Here is a 14076-nt window from a genome sequence, read left to right on the forward strand (position 1 = left end):
CATAGTTACCAATTGACACATAACAGGACACATTGCAACCTCTTAGTTTGTTTTCCCTGCTTGCACAAAGGGAGGAGCCAAAGAGGTTTTGTACAGGTCGATAAAAGCTAATGCATTGTCTAAATGCAACCAGAATGTACAAGTTTGAAACCTCCAAAAACTGGCAAGTATGTTATGCAGTAGAAATGGAAAGAAGATCTCCAGCTATTTCTTGATGGCATGGATAGCTCCCATAAGATTCTCTATTTTTATTTATCAAACCTAGGGCACTCCCTGACTTTCAGTATTTTGGGATGGGATTCAGTTGCACCCTGGCAAAATTCAGATTGTTCAGTTGATTTCATACTCTTGGGCAACAAACCTACTTCCCCAAACAATCAGATTTTATGCTTTAAGGAAAGTGAAAAGAAAATGCCCTGGGATTACATTTGCTTTAATGCAGCTCCACCTAACTTCCACGCAAATAATTTGAAATGAATGCTCATTAAATAGCCAATGTCATCTGATCTTCCTGCAAATAAATCAGGATAAATGCTGTTTAAACAGATTGTTTGGAAGTACCCTGTGTTCCAGGAAGTTTAGTTCCTAAGGATAAGAATACTGTATAGGAAAAGCCCTGGTGGATCAGGCCAAATCCCCATCTAGTTCAACATCTTGTTCTCTCATTGTCCTCACCTCCAGGTAGACCAAACTGGCATTGGTTGCTGCCTCCCTTTATTTCTGATTACCAGATGGCTTGCAGCCTGACTGCATCCTTTCTTCTGCTCTTTTCAGTTCTTTGGCTGGGATCACATTCTCTGCATTTACTGTTTATGCACAGAGGCTCTTTAGCTCACCTCAAAACTGCCCTTCCTCTGCAGATTAAGGTGGCCTTTTGAAGCACCGCCCCATGAAGCAGCCCAAAGTAAATACCGCACCCCTGAAAGTGCTTGAAACTCACATATTGGTGAGAGTAAACCATTTGGACCCTAGTTCATGTGTTGCGGGTCTGGATACCCAGTAACTCACTATATAAAACAAGTATAGCCATTGTGGTACTCTCCACCCGTTAGATCACAATTTGCATCATTCCTAGCCAGCATGGCCGGGGATCAAAGATGATGAGAACTCATGACGACTATCCCTGATGTAGATGACTTCTTCTGCCAAGATTGCATGAAAGGATTTGTGCCTCTTCTCTGACTTCCCCAAGGTTTTTCTCTTGACTATTTCAGCAAGAACCTATCCTTCATCTCTCTCTCTGCTTCTGGACAACAGTGAAAGCAGCCAGAAACTATGTGTGAGAGAATGTGTGAATTATGTGTCTCCTTCTCCTCCTCCTCCTGGATTTAGTCTGTAGTAGATTCTCCCCTCCTCCTTCAAGTATGACCTGGAAATTTGAAAAGCATGATTCTCCCACTTACTCGGGCACTCGTAGAAAAATCGGAAGCAGCCCTTCCAGGTTTCAACTCTTTGCATTTTACCTTTATTCTCCATCTTTTCTTCACCTTGAAGCCTCTGGCTTTGCTTCAAGTGAGCACAGGAGTGAACTTTTCAGTAAGGTAAAGTCAAATATGCAGCAGTTATTGCCCATAGAGTTATGGAGTGTAGGGGAGGTTCCTTATTCCCCTCCACCAAATCTGGAAGAGTATGTGCCTTTTAATTTAAGTCCTGAACCAAGTAGGAATGACCCTGCTAATAGCTTTACACCCACACTGAAGCTGGAACTTTTGTAGTATATAGTATTAGTATATAGACAAATTCCAACTGCAACAAAATGTTGTTGTGTATCTTCCATCCTGAAAGCGATGCTGCTGTTCCAGCCAACCATTCTCTTAAAGCAGGGCATTTCATCTCCTCCTCCTTGTACTCTTTTACAGCTGCATTAGGTGGTTGTTTTATTCTCATTGGGCAGTTTTATTTTGTTTTTGCAGGGTAGTGGCGGTTTGCTCCTTCTACTTTTTCAAGAATAAAGGGGGAAATCTCAAGGCTCCCCCAAGCATGCTGGCATTTACCTCTTGTTTTTCACTTGTCCCGCTTTGGCTATAGCTCTGGCAGCATTTACTACTGTTATTCAAAGGCTTAAGATACAGAAGTAGTACCCCCACTGTTATCATATAAATGACACTTTTAATTTGCAAAAATGTGGAGCCTTGACAGTGTGTTCCTCTTCAACAATGCTAGAAAGAAGATAATTAAAATTAAGATTGTCTTCAAATATATATGTATGTTTTCTTTTATGCAGTTACTGTACTCCCGAGGATTGTTGATTGACCTCCTAATTAAGTCAAATGTTAGTCGCTATGCTGAGTTCAAAAATGTCACCCGGATTCTTGCATTTCGAGAAGGCAGAGTGGAACAGGTAGGTACTGAAATAGACCTAACTGCAAAAGCTGAGCTTGCAATTCATTTGAAAGTGCAAATTTGACTAACTTAAGTTTTTATGTAGCTATAATTCCTTTCACTCTATCACTTTCTCTGCTATATTGTACGTTCTTTCATTCTTGGACTGGTTTGGATATAATGACCAGACCCTGATCTGGCTCATCTAAGCAGGAACAGCTGCATGTTTTGAAGTGTCTTGAGTAAGTTGCTGTCATTGGGACCCCCTTTCTGAATGGGCCCATCTACTCCTCACCACTGTCACTGTTACCCACTCACTTGCTTTCTCCCTCTGGTCCCAATCTTCACAACTTCCCAGAGGAAGTGTACAAGTCAAGTGAAGGTCCATGCTATATCCACATTACTCCCTCTTATCTCTGCTTGCATGCCCAGTGGCAGTAAGGAAGAGAGAGAAGTGGAGCCAGGAGGCACCTGGGGTTGGCAGTGTGCCCTCAGTAGAAGCATGGGCTTTGGCACATTCCTAGTGATACCAACTGCTGATGCAGGCCTGGGATCAAAGTTTCAAGCTCACACACACTGTTTCCCCTCTACCCTTTCTCTTCCCCTTGTACATTCCATAGTTGGAAACTATGGTTTTAAATGGCCTTGTAGTTTTGGTTTGGAGGGCAAGTGCAAACTAAAAATTTACCAATTCAGATAATAAAATGGTTTGCCCAGCAAAAGGAGTTGGGAAGGGAACTGGAGTGGAGAAGGCTAGAGGAGGGAGCACATGTACCTGAGGTTTGGGAATATGTTAAGGAATTGGAAAAAGAGAATTAATTTGATTGGTGCTCCAAATCTCCCATTCTCACTAGTTGACTGTTGATATAATAAATCTAATATTAGCAACAGATTTCCAAATAGTGCAGTTTTCCAAATTCATTATTTGCATTCCGTTGGGAAGGAGGTGCTAGAGCTTATTAGCAGAACTAAGAAAGGAAATGCCTTCTAATGTAACTCTGCAGTCAACAGGATGCAGACCGGAAAAAGCACATAAACCAAAATCATAGTTTTTGTGAGGACAATTGTGTCCTTGAAGGACACAATTGCCCAGCATTAAACGTTGTTTAAAATGAAAGACCATCACATGAACCAACACCAAGTGTTTGTCTAGAAGAATAGCATATTAGTGGCTTATTATATGGGAGAAGAGAAGTCTAAGAGGCAGCAAACATGAGTTTTTGCAGACATCATGGTGCCCTTGGGCAGAAAAGACAGGAAGTTTGCATTGATCTGAACACAAGTTTATAGGACTAGAAAAGAGCTGCAAGAGATTTCTCAAAAGTTGAGTGATTGCTCAAAAGACAATCCTTAAACTTGTTGAAATAGCACTTTTTTAATTCATAAAATCAGGCAGTTTCCCTCTGGAAGGAAGGTAGGTTGTGATCCATGCTGATAATCTTCAGAATACTCTGAATTGGCTACGCCTGTGTGTAATGACTGTTAGAAGGCGTGACTCATAAGGCAGGCGTAAATGTAATGTCCCCATTCTTCTTTACCATGGTCAAGCAATTGGGCTGTGGGATCCCTTCCCTCTCCCTATGTAACCATGATTAATATTAAACTAAGGTTCCCTCTTAATCAGCATTTAAATTTTGAGGAACAAGCCATGGTTCTGAGAGGGCAGGAGGTAATTTGTACCTGCGAAGCATGGGACCAGGGAAGAGAGTGCAGAATCCCACAGCACACTCCAGACCTCCACTTAAGCATGGTTAAGTTATCTGACTATGGTGTTTGCAAGAGATTACATTTTTCAGACAGAAAAATCCCATTTTTAAATTAATACTAAAAGACAATGGTTTTTTAAAAAAATTGCAGATTTCTCCAGTTCTGTGACACAGATCATTTCCTGGCCCTGACTGTGTTTGGAATGGTGGAAAATAAACCTCCAAATTATATTTCAGGTTCCATGTTCTAGAGCTGACGTCTTCAACAGCAAACAGTTGACCATGGTGGAAAAAAGAATGCTGATGAAATTTCTTACATTTTGTCTGGATTACAAGCAGCACCCTGATGAATATCAAGGTTTGTACCTATTTGTTGAAGAGGAGAATCTCACTGGGCATTTTCATTTGATCTTTAAATGTTTGCACCTTTTGGCTCGCAGATGCTATACAAGATCTCCCTATTACCTCTGATGTGCTGAGGGAAGCCCCATGTGTGCAGGCTTTCCATTCACTTTATTGTTGGGGGACGCTCTGGGGCAGGTGTGGAACCTTCCTAATCATTTGAGTTGATGTTGAAGCCTTTGAGCATGTGGAGCTCTGAGCATTTCTCCCCGCCCCCCTTTTATAATATTTTTTTATTTGGTTTTACAATGTATTAAAATGTATATTAAAAATTATAAGTAATTAAAAGGTAAATAAACAAAGATTTACCCCAATCTCTGGGCTTCCCCCCACCCTTGGGTTCCATTGCTAGTGCTTTTTCTGCTGCATATTGTAAGTCACTCCAGTTTTTAAGTATCCCCTATATCCCTAGTTCTTGTTACACTACAAGTGTTATTCAAATCCTGCTAAAGAGTTCAAGTATTTACAGTGGTCTCCAAGGTAAATTATAAATTTTCCCCATCCTTTGTGGAAATTCTGGTCTTCCTGGTTTCTGATTTTCCCAGTCATTTTCACCATCTCCACACAATCCATCAGTTTGGTCTGCCATTCCTCTCTGGTGGAAACTTTTGTCTTCCTTCCATCTCCGGGCTAAGAGCATCCATCTAAGTGCATTTGTAATTCAGGCAATACATGTGGTTCCAATGCTGGGAGTGATGATTTTGTTTCTTGAGGCAAGAGAGAACAGCAAAAATGGGGTTGTTGGTTGTTGTGCTTTAAAAAATGGGTAGGGAGGGCTTGTATCCAAAACAGTGTGAGCCAGTATGGTGTAATGGTTAGTGTCAGACTGAGACCTGAGAGATCAAGTTTCAATTCCCCACTCAGTTATGAAGCCCACTGGGTGACTTTAAGCCGGTCCCTGTTTTTCAGTCTACCTCGCAGGGTTGCTGGGAGGATAAAATGGTGAGAGGGAGAAGAAGTGTGTGTATGACCTTGAACTCCTTGGAGGAGTGGTGGGGAACAAATGTAACCAATAAAGAAAAAACACAAAACCAGTCCCTAGGCTTAGTGTTTGAGTGTTTCTTGCCTGGTAGAGTTCAGAGAGATGCCTGAAGCCTAAAAGATGACTAACACAGTATCTGACATAGTACAGTCCTTCTGTGATTGTAGTATGTAGATTGACTGGCTGGTTTTTGTTGTTGTTGTTTTGTTGCTGTAGTTGTAAATAATTATCCGGAACGACTAATTAATGCTTGACTTTTCTTTTATTCCCCGAAACAGGTCACAAGGACTCTAAATTCTCAGACTACTTAAAAACCCAGAAGTTGACACCCAATCTTCAGCATTTCATATTGCATTCCATTGCAATGGTCCCGGAGGCTGACTGCTACACCATAGATGGCCTGAAGGCGACTCAGAAGTTCCTCCAGTGCCTTGGGCGTTATGGAAACACTCCCTTCTTGTTTCCTTTGTATGGCCAAGGAGAGATCCCACAGTGCTTTTGCCGGTAAGCAACGTTTTATTTCTTTTCTTTTTTAAAAGCCATTCAGTTGGGAATACTAACTAATCTGATTTAATTCCTTTTAGACACTTAGCTGTTTTCTTTTCCCTGTGTTTACATGTTTGTACGTGGAAAATAAAGCCTTTTAAGAATTCAACGCTTCCTTAGGGCTTCCTTTGTTTAGCGGTGAATCGTGTGGAAGAACTAAGATGGCAACAGTATACAAAGCTTGTGGCGCCTCCCCTCCCCCTCATCACCATAGCCTGTGAGGGACACTCGCACCCCTGTGGACTGATCCAATCCCTAAAGCTCTAGTACACTGTTTTCTATTATTAATTCATTAACTGGAGCTTTAAAATATGAACTTTAATTTGGAGCTGTCCCTTGGGAGCAGTTAAATGTGGTGTTGCAAGTCATCTTGTGTCTCTCAATTCAGTTTGCAGCCACCATCTATGTGCTTTCCTTTCTTGCCAGTAAAATTTTCTTTTCCTACCTCTCTCCCATCAAGCCTCAAAGCAGCTTTTTGAAGGTTCTCCATAAATATAGAAAGTTGCTGTGTGGTGCAGGAATGACAGCCTTATGTTTTGATGTGTGATACTTGTCTCTTACAGTCAATGTGTAGCCTTTGTGAAATCCCTGTTTGTGTCCAAAGGTTCTCAGACTGTGCCCTGTGGTCCACTAGCAGTCCTTGAGCTGCCCTCAGGTGGCTCATAGAAAAGTTGTGGAACAGCTGAAAATACCCACACCTTGCTCTGAATTTGGTTGGGGTTTTTTTCCTGCTGATGGAGGCAGACGCTGCCTCCACCAAACGCTGCCCACAAAACCAGACACATACCCATTGCATTAGAACAGCAAGACTACAATCATTTAAGATATGACTTATGTAAGTTCATTGATTTGCACAACAACAAAAGGTGCCTGTGTTTTTAAATGGTGTGTCAAGACCCATGGCAGCTTTCAAGTGGTCCAGAGGAAAAGTTTGAGAATCACTGCCCTAAACTATTTTAAAGGGTGCTTTGGGAAAGCGGCGCAGCTCAGAGGTAGAGCATCAGCTTTGCATGGCCAGAGTCCCAGCATCTGCATGTAGGGCTGGAAAAGACTCTTGTCTGAAAGCCTGAAATGCTGCTACCAGCCAATATAGACATCGTTGCGCTATATGGATCCTGACTCAGGAATATATGGAGCTGCTTTTTAACCAAGTAGGTTCCAGTGGCTATACTGCCATTTGGCAACTCCTTGGAGGAAGGGCAAGTAGCTCTAGGCTGAAGGGGGTCCTCGGGTGCGTCTCTCATGTCAGCAGCCAGCCAGCCAGCCAGCCCCTGTCCTCCTCCTATTTCTTTCCACCAGACACAAAGGGTAGGTGAGGTGAGGCCTATGAGAGGACCAGGAGGGTGGCAGCAGTTGTGCTTCTACAATGAATGCTAGGCTGCTGCGGTTCTGATTGCCCATGGTGCACCAGAGTGGCGTAGCATCAGGGACATGGTAGGCAATCACAATGGTGGCTGCCTGGCACTTATTGGACTGCCAGAAAAGGGAGACCTGGGCACTACTGGCAGCAGTGATGGGCTCTTGGCAGCTGTTTAAGGATGTTGGTGCTGCGTCTGGTAAGAAGGTTAATTGCCTTGCATTAAAAATGAAAAATATTTGTTTAAAATGCTCTCCTAGCGCACGATCAATTAACTTGGAAGATAGCCGCTTCCTTCTTTAAAGATATCAACTTGTAATGATTCTGTTTCTTATGTACAGGACCACCTTTGCCCCAGCTTGTGTTGCTAATTCTAAGCAGCGTTTCTAAGACTTCTAGGATTAGTGTTCAGTCAGTCTTCCAAGTGGTAACATCTCTGCCTATACATCATACCCTACAATTTTTATCACCAGGTTATCAGAATAAGGTGTCACTTGTCCTGTGATTTCTAACCACCTCTTCATATTCTGTTTTAATGTAACCCTCTTAAGCGTTTCTTGCAGTCAGTTACCCTGTGTGTTCTCATCAAGGCTACTGTTATAAATGGCAGGTATGCATATTTATGTGAATGATTCAAAGACATTTGTAAGTCATATCCTTCCATTCTGAATGAATTCTGCATAAACTCTACAAGGCTCTCTAGAACTGTGGTAGTCCCTTGAGTGAATAAGATTGGTCCTTATTTCTGAAACTGCTCTCAGTGAATGGGATTCTTTTTCATGCTACTATGTAACTTCCATATGCAAGGTTCACATTTTTGTTTTCAGAGCTTATCAGAATGAGATTTATGCAATAGAAACTGGGTTTGTGATTTTGCTTTTTATCCATGGTTTTACAAATATACCATTTCTTTCTGATGAATGGATGTTTGTAAGATCAGTGGGATGGATTCATAGGCTCCCTTCCTCCATCGGAAAGAGTTTTGATGAGAACCTTTGGATCCAGACTAGGGTTTCTTATAGAATAACCTGAAAATATGCTTGGTCACAGAAACAAAACTCTTTCAATCCTTTATAACGGGTGCATAATCTTTCATCTTTGCTTTTGGTTCAAAACAGCAACTTTGGACCCCTTCTAACTTGGGTAATTACCAGCCAGTTTTAAATGTTCTATTCTGGTGCTCAAGAGCATTGTAGCAACTCTGCTTCAAAGTCTGCTTGGATAGTGCAGTTCCATTTCAATCCAACTATGGTTTGTTGCCCTAGTAAACAACTTGTAATGGGAGACCAACAGTGGTAGAATGAGCCTGTTAATTCTTCTGGATTTATCAGCAGCTTTCAGTATTGTCTACTGTGATATATGGTTTTGATTTGATTGATTGGCTGTATTGCTATGCTGTATTGCTGCAATGCTGTATTGCTATGCTGCTTTCCATTCAAATGAATACTGAAGCTGCTTACAAACAATTGATAACAATAACATCACAAATGCAGCATAAAACATATTCTGTAATTAACAAATCATCAATAAAACAAATACAGGTTGGAGGAGTTGCCCGTTGGTGACCAGGGACCAGGTGGTTGGGACTGGCTGCAATGGAACCACCCAAGGATAGAGCAACAGGCAGATTCAGCAAGCCATCACCCAGGCCCTCTGGGCCAGCCTCACCTCCAGATCCAGTGCCACTCCTTGCACTGCTCTTTGCCCATGACCTGGATGACTCTCCAGTCCCCAAGGAGGCACCTGCTGATCAGTCTGACTGAGCTGGCACTGACACCTTCTCCATTGCTTAGGACATGGAGAGATCCATGCCACTGCAAAGAGACCACTCAGGTTTAGCCCACCCAAAGGCATTCCTGTTTGCTTGCCCAGTCCAAAGATACGTCCCACTTGCTGCACTGAAGCAGTACCTGTCCCACTAGTTTATAATAGGAGCCAAGGGTGTGTGTGATTTGTTGGATCAATGTTTAGCTTGTTAGGCATGTCTTGCACCTGCTGTGCCTTTGATACCTATTTTGCTTATGTATTGTTGTGATTTGAGCATTAAAGCTTTTAGTAGAAACATCTGAGTTCTCCATCCAACAGTTATTATGTGGTCCTACCTTGCGTCCCATGCTTTTTAAACATCTGCATGAAACTTCTGGGCTGAAATGTTATCTGTATGGTGATGGCACACAGCTCTATCTCTCATTCTCATCTTAAAGGAAGTAGGACTGGGTGGTAAAAGTAGGACTGTAGGACTGAGTGGTAAAAGCTTGAATGAATATAGGCGAGATAGCTGGCTTCATAGCTTGGAATAAAAAGCTCAGACTATCTTGTTTGAAGCTTAAGTGCATGGAAGATGTCAAGGATGGTCATAGATCATTGATAAGATGAACATGTTTGGCAGACAGAAGGTCCCATGTTCAGTTCCCCACACCCACTGTTAAAGGGATCAGGTGGACATAACCTCTGCCTGGAGAGCTGCTGCCAGTCAGAGTAGGCAATACTGGGTTAGATGGACAAATAGTCTACCATGGAATAAGGTGGTTTCCTATGTTTGCTACTTTCTGAACTTTGCATTGCTTTTTTATTTTTTTAAGCAGCATGTTTATCGTTAAAAGAAATTGTTTGGTTTCAGCATTTTCTATTCTTAGTTTTGCATTGATGACAGATATAAGAATGTGGATAGCACAGTTGTGATTGGAGTTGGCTGGTGTGCCCCCCTCCCTTGAGAAGAGAACCTTAGTTTGGGACAAACATCAGTGAGGTGAGATAATCCATCACTTCTAAGCCCTGTTCTCCAGTGATGGATGGATAGATTGGTAAAGTAACTCAATAATCTTCATTTTTTTTTCTTCTCGGGTTATTCACAGATCAGTGAGCGCTGTCGTTAATAAAGCTATGGAATGCTTTTGTGTCCTTGCCCATATTATTTCTCAAGTTTTGACAGGACAAGACTTTTAATTTGAAAATAACCTTTGTGTTGAAACATGCCCTCCTAAGCATACAAAGTCCTTTGTGAGTGTGGCACTCCACGATCCCATGTTGAGCAGTGAAATCCTTCTCCAAAAACATTGTTTGGAATAATTCTAGCATTTAAGAAATAGCTGCTGGCTTGCAGATGTTGAAGCTCTCAGAGCTGAACTGGATGCTTGTTTTGAATATATCGGATAAATGCTCTGATCATGATGCAGAAGTTGGTGCTATTGATTTCAATGACGCTTGCTCTCATGAAATGAGTGCAGGGCAGCTCAAATCCCATTGAAGCTATAGGAGGCTTAACTGCACTGTTTAGAGCATCTCCATTGAAATTCCTTCTAGAAAGCTCAATAATTAAGAGAGCCCATGTGGTTAAGGGGCTAGGACCAGCAGGAGTGAGGTTCAAACCCTTATTCAGCTTTGAAGCTCCCAGGGTGACCTTTCTCTGGGCTCTTATTTCTCGTCTTATTTTTATTTATAACATTTATATCTCCCTTCCTCAAAGGAGCTCTGCAGCATGCATGGTCTCTGCCCCACCTATCCTCAAAACATCCCATGAGGTAGATTGGGCTGAGAGAAAATGAGCAGCCCAGGGTCACCTGATGATAAGGTTTTTGAACCTGAGTCTCTTTGGTTGCAATCCAGCACTAACCACTACACCACACTGGCTCTTGACTTGGTTTGTGGGGATAAATAGGAGAGTGGGCCCAAGGGCGGAGGAAGGGGGGGCGGTGGGGGTGGGCCACCCCGGGTGTCACTACTGGGGGGGGGGTGACAAAATGCCAGGTGGCACTCATTGCGGGGCCTGCAGCGCACCTGAGCCACACATCTTTCTTGGGAGTGACATGGTGGCTTGGGCACCCGCAGGCTCCATGCTGCCCCATTCTGTAGGGCGGCTGAGTGGGAGGAGGCAGGCAAACTCCTCAGAGGTCCTGTGGAGCGTCCTGCCCTGGCTGGCCACGCCCCTGGGCCCAGGGCACGCGTGCTGCCCCAGGCGCCCAATCAGCTTGCTCCGCCGCTGCGTGGGGCAAGATAAAATACATATAATGTTGCATACTCCTTGAGGCAAAGGTGGGATACAATATGCATTATTTTCCCCCTATTATTATACTGCATAAAATAAATCATGGTGGTTTGTATATGTAAAATACAGCAGCAGCAAACCTATAAACACTTGCATATTCTTACTTTCTAAATAAAAAAACCCATAAATAGATGTTCATTTACATAACCTGTTCTCTGTGGGAGTTGGGTTGCCCCACTGAAGGTGAGGTGAGGAATGAGCTGCCTCCCCACCTCTGTTTTGGGTCTCATTTGCAGTTGGCATGTGGGCCCCCAGCAGATTATCCCAACAAAATGTTATCCTCAATGCAAAAAAGTTCTCTACCCAGACCTAGGCTTTTGCTGACCTCTATTTAGTTACTTTGTTTCTTTTAATGCTAAATTTATTGGCATTTTATTAGTAGCTTTGTCTTGTCTTGCTTCCTTTGTCTTGCTTTAGTTCCTTTTTTTGTTCCTAAGAGGTTATGGTCACATCTGCATCATAAATTTCATACGCTCTTGTACCACTTTAAGAGTAATGGCTTCCCCTAAAGAATACTGGAAACTGAAGTTTGTTAAGGGTGCTGGGAATTGTAGCTCTGTGGGGGGTGGTCTCCTAAGAACCCTCAGCAAATTACAGTTCCCAGGATTCTTTGGGAAAGCCTTGTCTCTTAAAGTGTTACAAAAGTGCTTTAAATGTGTGTTGTGATTGTGATCCAAGTTCATAGCTGTCAACTTACAGATTTGAAAATAAGGAACCAGCAGCCTCGGAAATAAGGGATCAACAGCCAAAATAAGGGATTTTCAGAGCACAGGGATGTTCGATTTCTGAGCCCCTCCGAGTCAAAGGCAGAAAGCAGGGCAGGGAGGGAGGGAGGGAGGAAGAGGAGCTGCTTCCTTTGAAACCCGGGAAATTTAAGGGACATCAATAAGGGACAGCAGCGGGACACGGCGCTGGGATAAGGGACCTTCCCGCCAAATAAGGGACGGTTGACAGCTATGTCCGAGCGGTGCATTAGTTCAAATTAAATCTCTGATATGAAGTCGCTGAATGGACATAGGCGTGCGATGCTTCCTCATTTTTAGTACCTGTATCTGTAATATTGTTGATAGTAGTTAATAATGACTTACCATGCACAGTTGTTGTAACTAGATAATTATCTGCCTACAATTAGATAATGCGTGTGTAGTGTTTTGAACAATTAAAAGCGCTTTGTTGTTGCTTACAGCTGCTTTTTGTGAGCGTTTTGGAGATCTTTGCTATAAAAAAGGATATATATAGACACCCCAACTCTTACACGGGAAGACACCCGAAGACACCAAAACCTGCATTCCTGTACCCGTGAAAATCTACGAAAGCAAATATATATATATATATATATATATATATATATATATATATGCAGGTTTTGGTGTCCTCGGGTGTCTTCCCGTGTAAAAGTTGGGGTGTCTAGGCGACGTTTCGACGAGGTCTCACTCGTCATCTTCAGGCTGGTGCTTTCGGCTTCTTGTTACTGGAACAGAGCGGGATCTCAGTGTTTGAGTTCCTATAAATACTGTAGAGGGGTGTGGTGTATTGCCTCAAAAGTTCTGGGCAGAGGGGAAGTTCCCAGGCTAGTGTTCTTTTCTTCTTTTGTTCCTTAATTACTTGAGGGATATCTTGAGTGATTTCTTGAGTGATATTCTGAGTACCACTTAGGTGGGTCATTAGGTGTGGATTAGTTGCTAAAGCCTTCGTGTCTTGACCTCTTGAATTTGTGAAGAGTTTTTCTGGGAAGATGGCTGTACTGCACTTAGTTGTGCTTTGGCTTGGCTTCGTGTATAGGGGCGAGCTGTGGTTTTGTGCCCTGTGCCAGCCAGATCTGTGTAGGGATTGCAGGGGGGTGCAGCATCCGGAGTTGCCACTATGGTTTGGTTACTGGATGGTGTCTGTAATTTATCTGTGGAGAGGGTCTGGGTTTGGGTCTGGTGTGGTTGATTGGTGGTGGCGTTCTGTGTGCCTCTGGATCTGGTGTCGGTTTTTGTGGGGAGGGCTAATTTCCAGATGTCTGGCAGGCGGGACGTGTCGTCACGCTTGTTCATGTTGTGAGGGTGTTTCTCTATCTCGATGGCTTCCATGATTATTCTCTTGTGGTGATGTTCCATGTTAAAGAGCAATTTGGAATCTGCAAAATTAATTTCGTGTCCTGTTTCTTTCATGTGTTGGAAAAGAGAGGAAGATTTTTCTTCTTTTTTGACGGCATTCTTGTGTTCTGCGATACGTGCATTTATTCGTCTGTTTGTTTGTCCAATGTACGTGGCTGGGCAGACTTTGCATGGTATTTCATAGCCAATATCCTCAGAAACCCCAAAGATAAAATCCAGTTGGAAAACCAAGGGGTCTATGAAATACCATGCAAAGTCTGCCCAGCCACGTACATTGGACAAACAAACAGACGAATAAATGCACGTATCGCAGAACACAAGAATGCCGTCAAAAAAGAAGAAAAATCTTCCTCTCTTTTCCAACACATGAAAGAAACAGGACACGAAATTAATTTTGCAGATTCCAAATTGCTCTTTAACATGGAACATCACCACAAGAGAATAATCATGGAAGCCATCGAGATAGAGAAACACCCTCACAACATGAACAAGCGTGACGACACGTCCCGCCTGCCAGACATCTGGAAATTAGCCCTCCCCACAAAAACCGACACCAGATCCAGAGGCACACAGAACGCCACCACCAATCAACCACACCAGACCCAAACCCAGAC

At 42.9% G+C, this 14076-nt stretch overlaps 1 protein-coding gene across 1 annotated transcript in view; it reads left to right on the forward strand.

The window, feature by feature from the left end:
* Positions 1-14076, forward strand: part of CHM (CHM Rab escort protein) — a 72459-nt gene that overhangs the window by 23989 nt on the left and 34394 nt on the right. The window contains exons 6-8 of the mRNA XM_083484734.1: positions 2225-2341; positions 4266-4386; positions 5691-5916. Of these exons, the coding sequence (XP_083340860.1) occupies positions 2225-2341; positions 4266-4386; positions 5691-5916 (464 nt within the window). The remainder of the gene's footprint in view (positions 1-2224; positions 2342-4265; positions 4387-5690; positions 5917-14076) is intronic.

Source organism: Podarcis liolepis (assembly GCF_965112155.1).
Source record: "Podarcis liolepis genome assembly, chromosome: Z".
NCBI classification, from domain to species: Eukaryota; Metazoa; Chordata; class Lepidosauria; order Squamata; family Lacertidae; genus Podarcis; species Podarcis liolepis.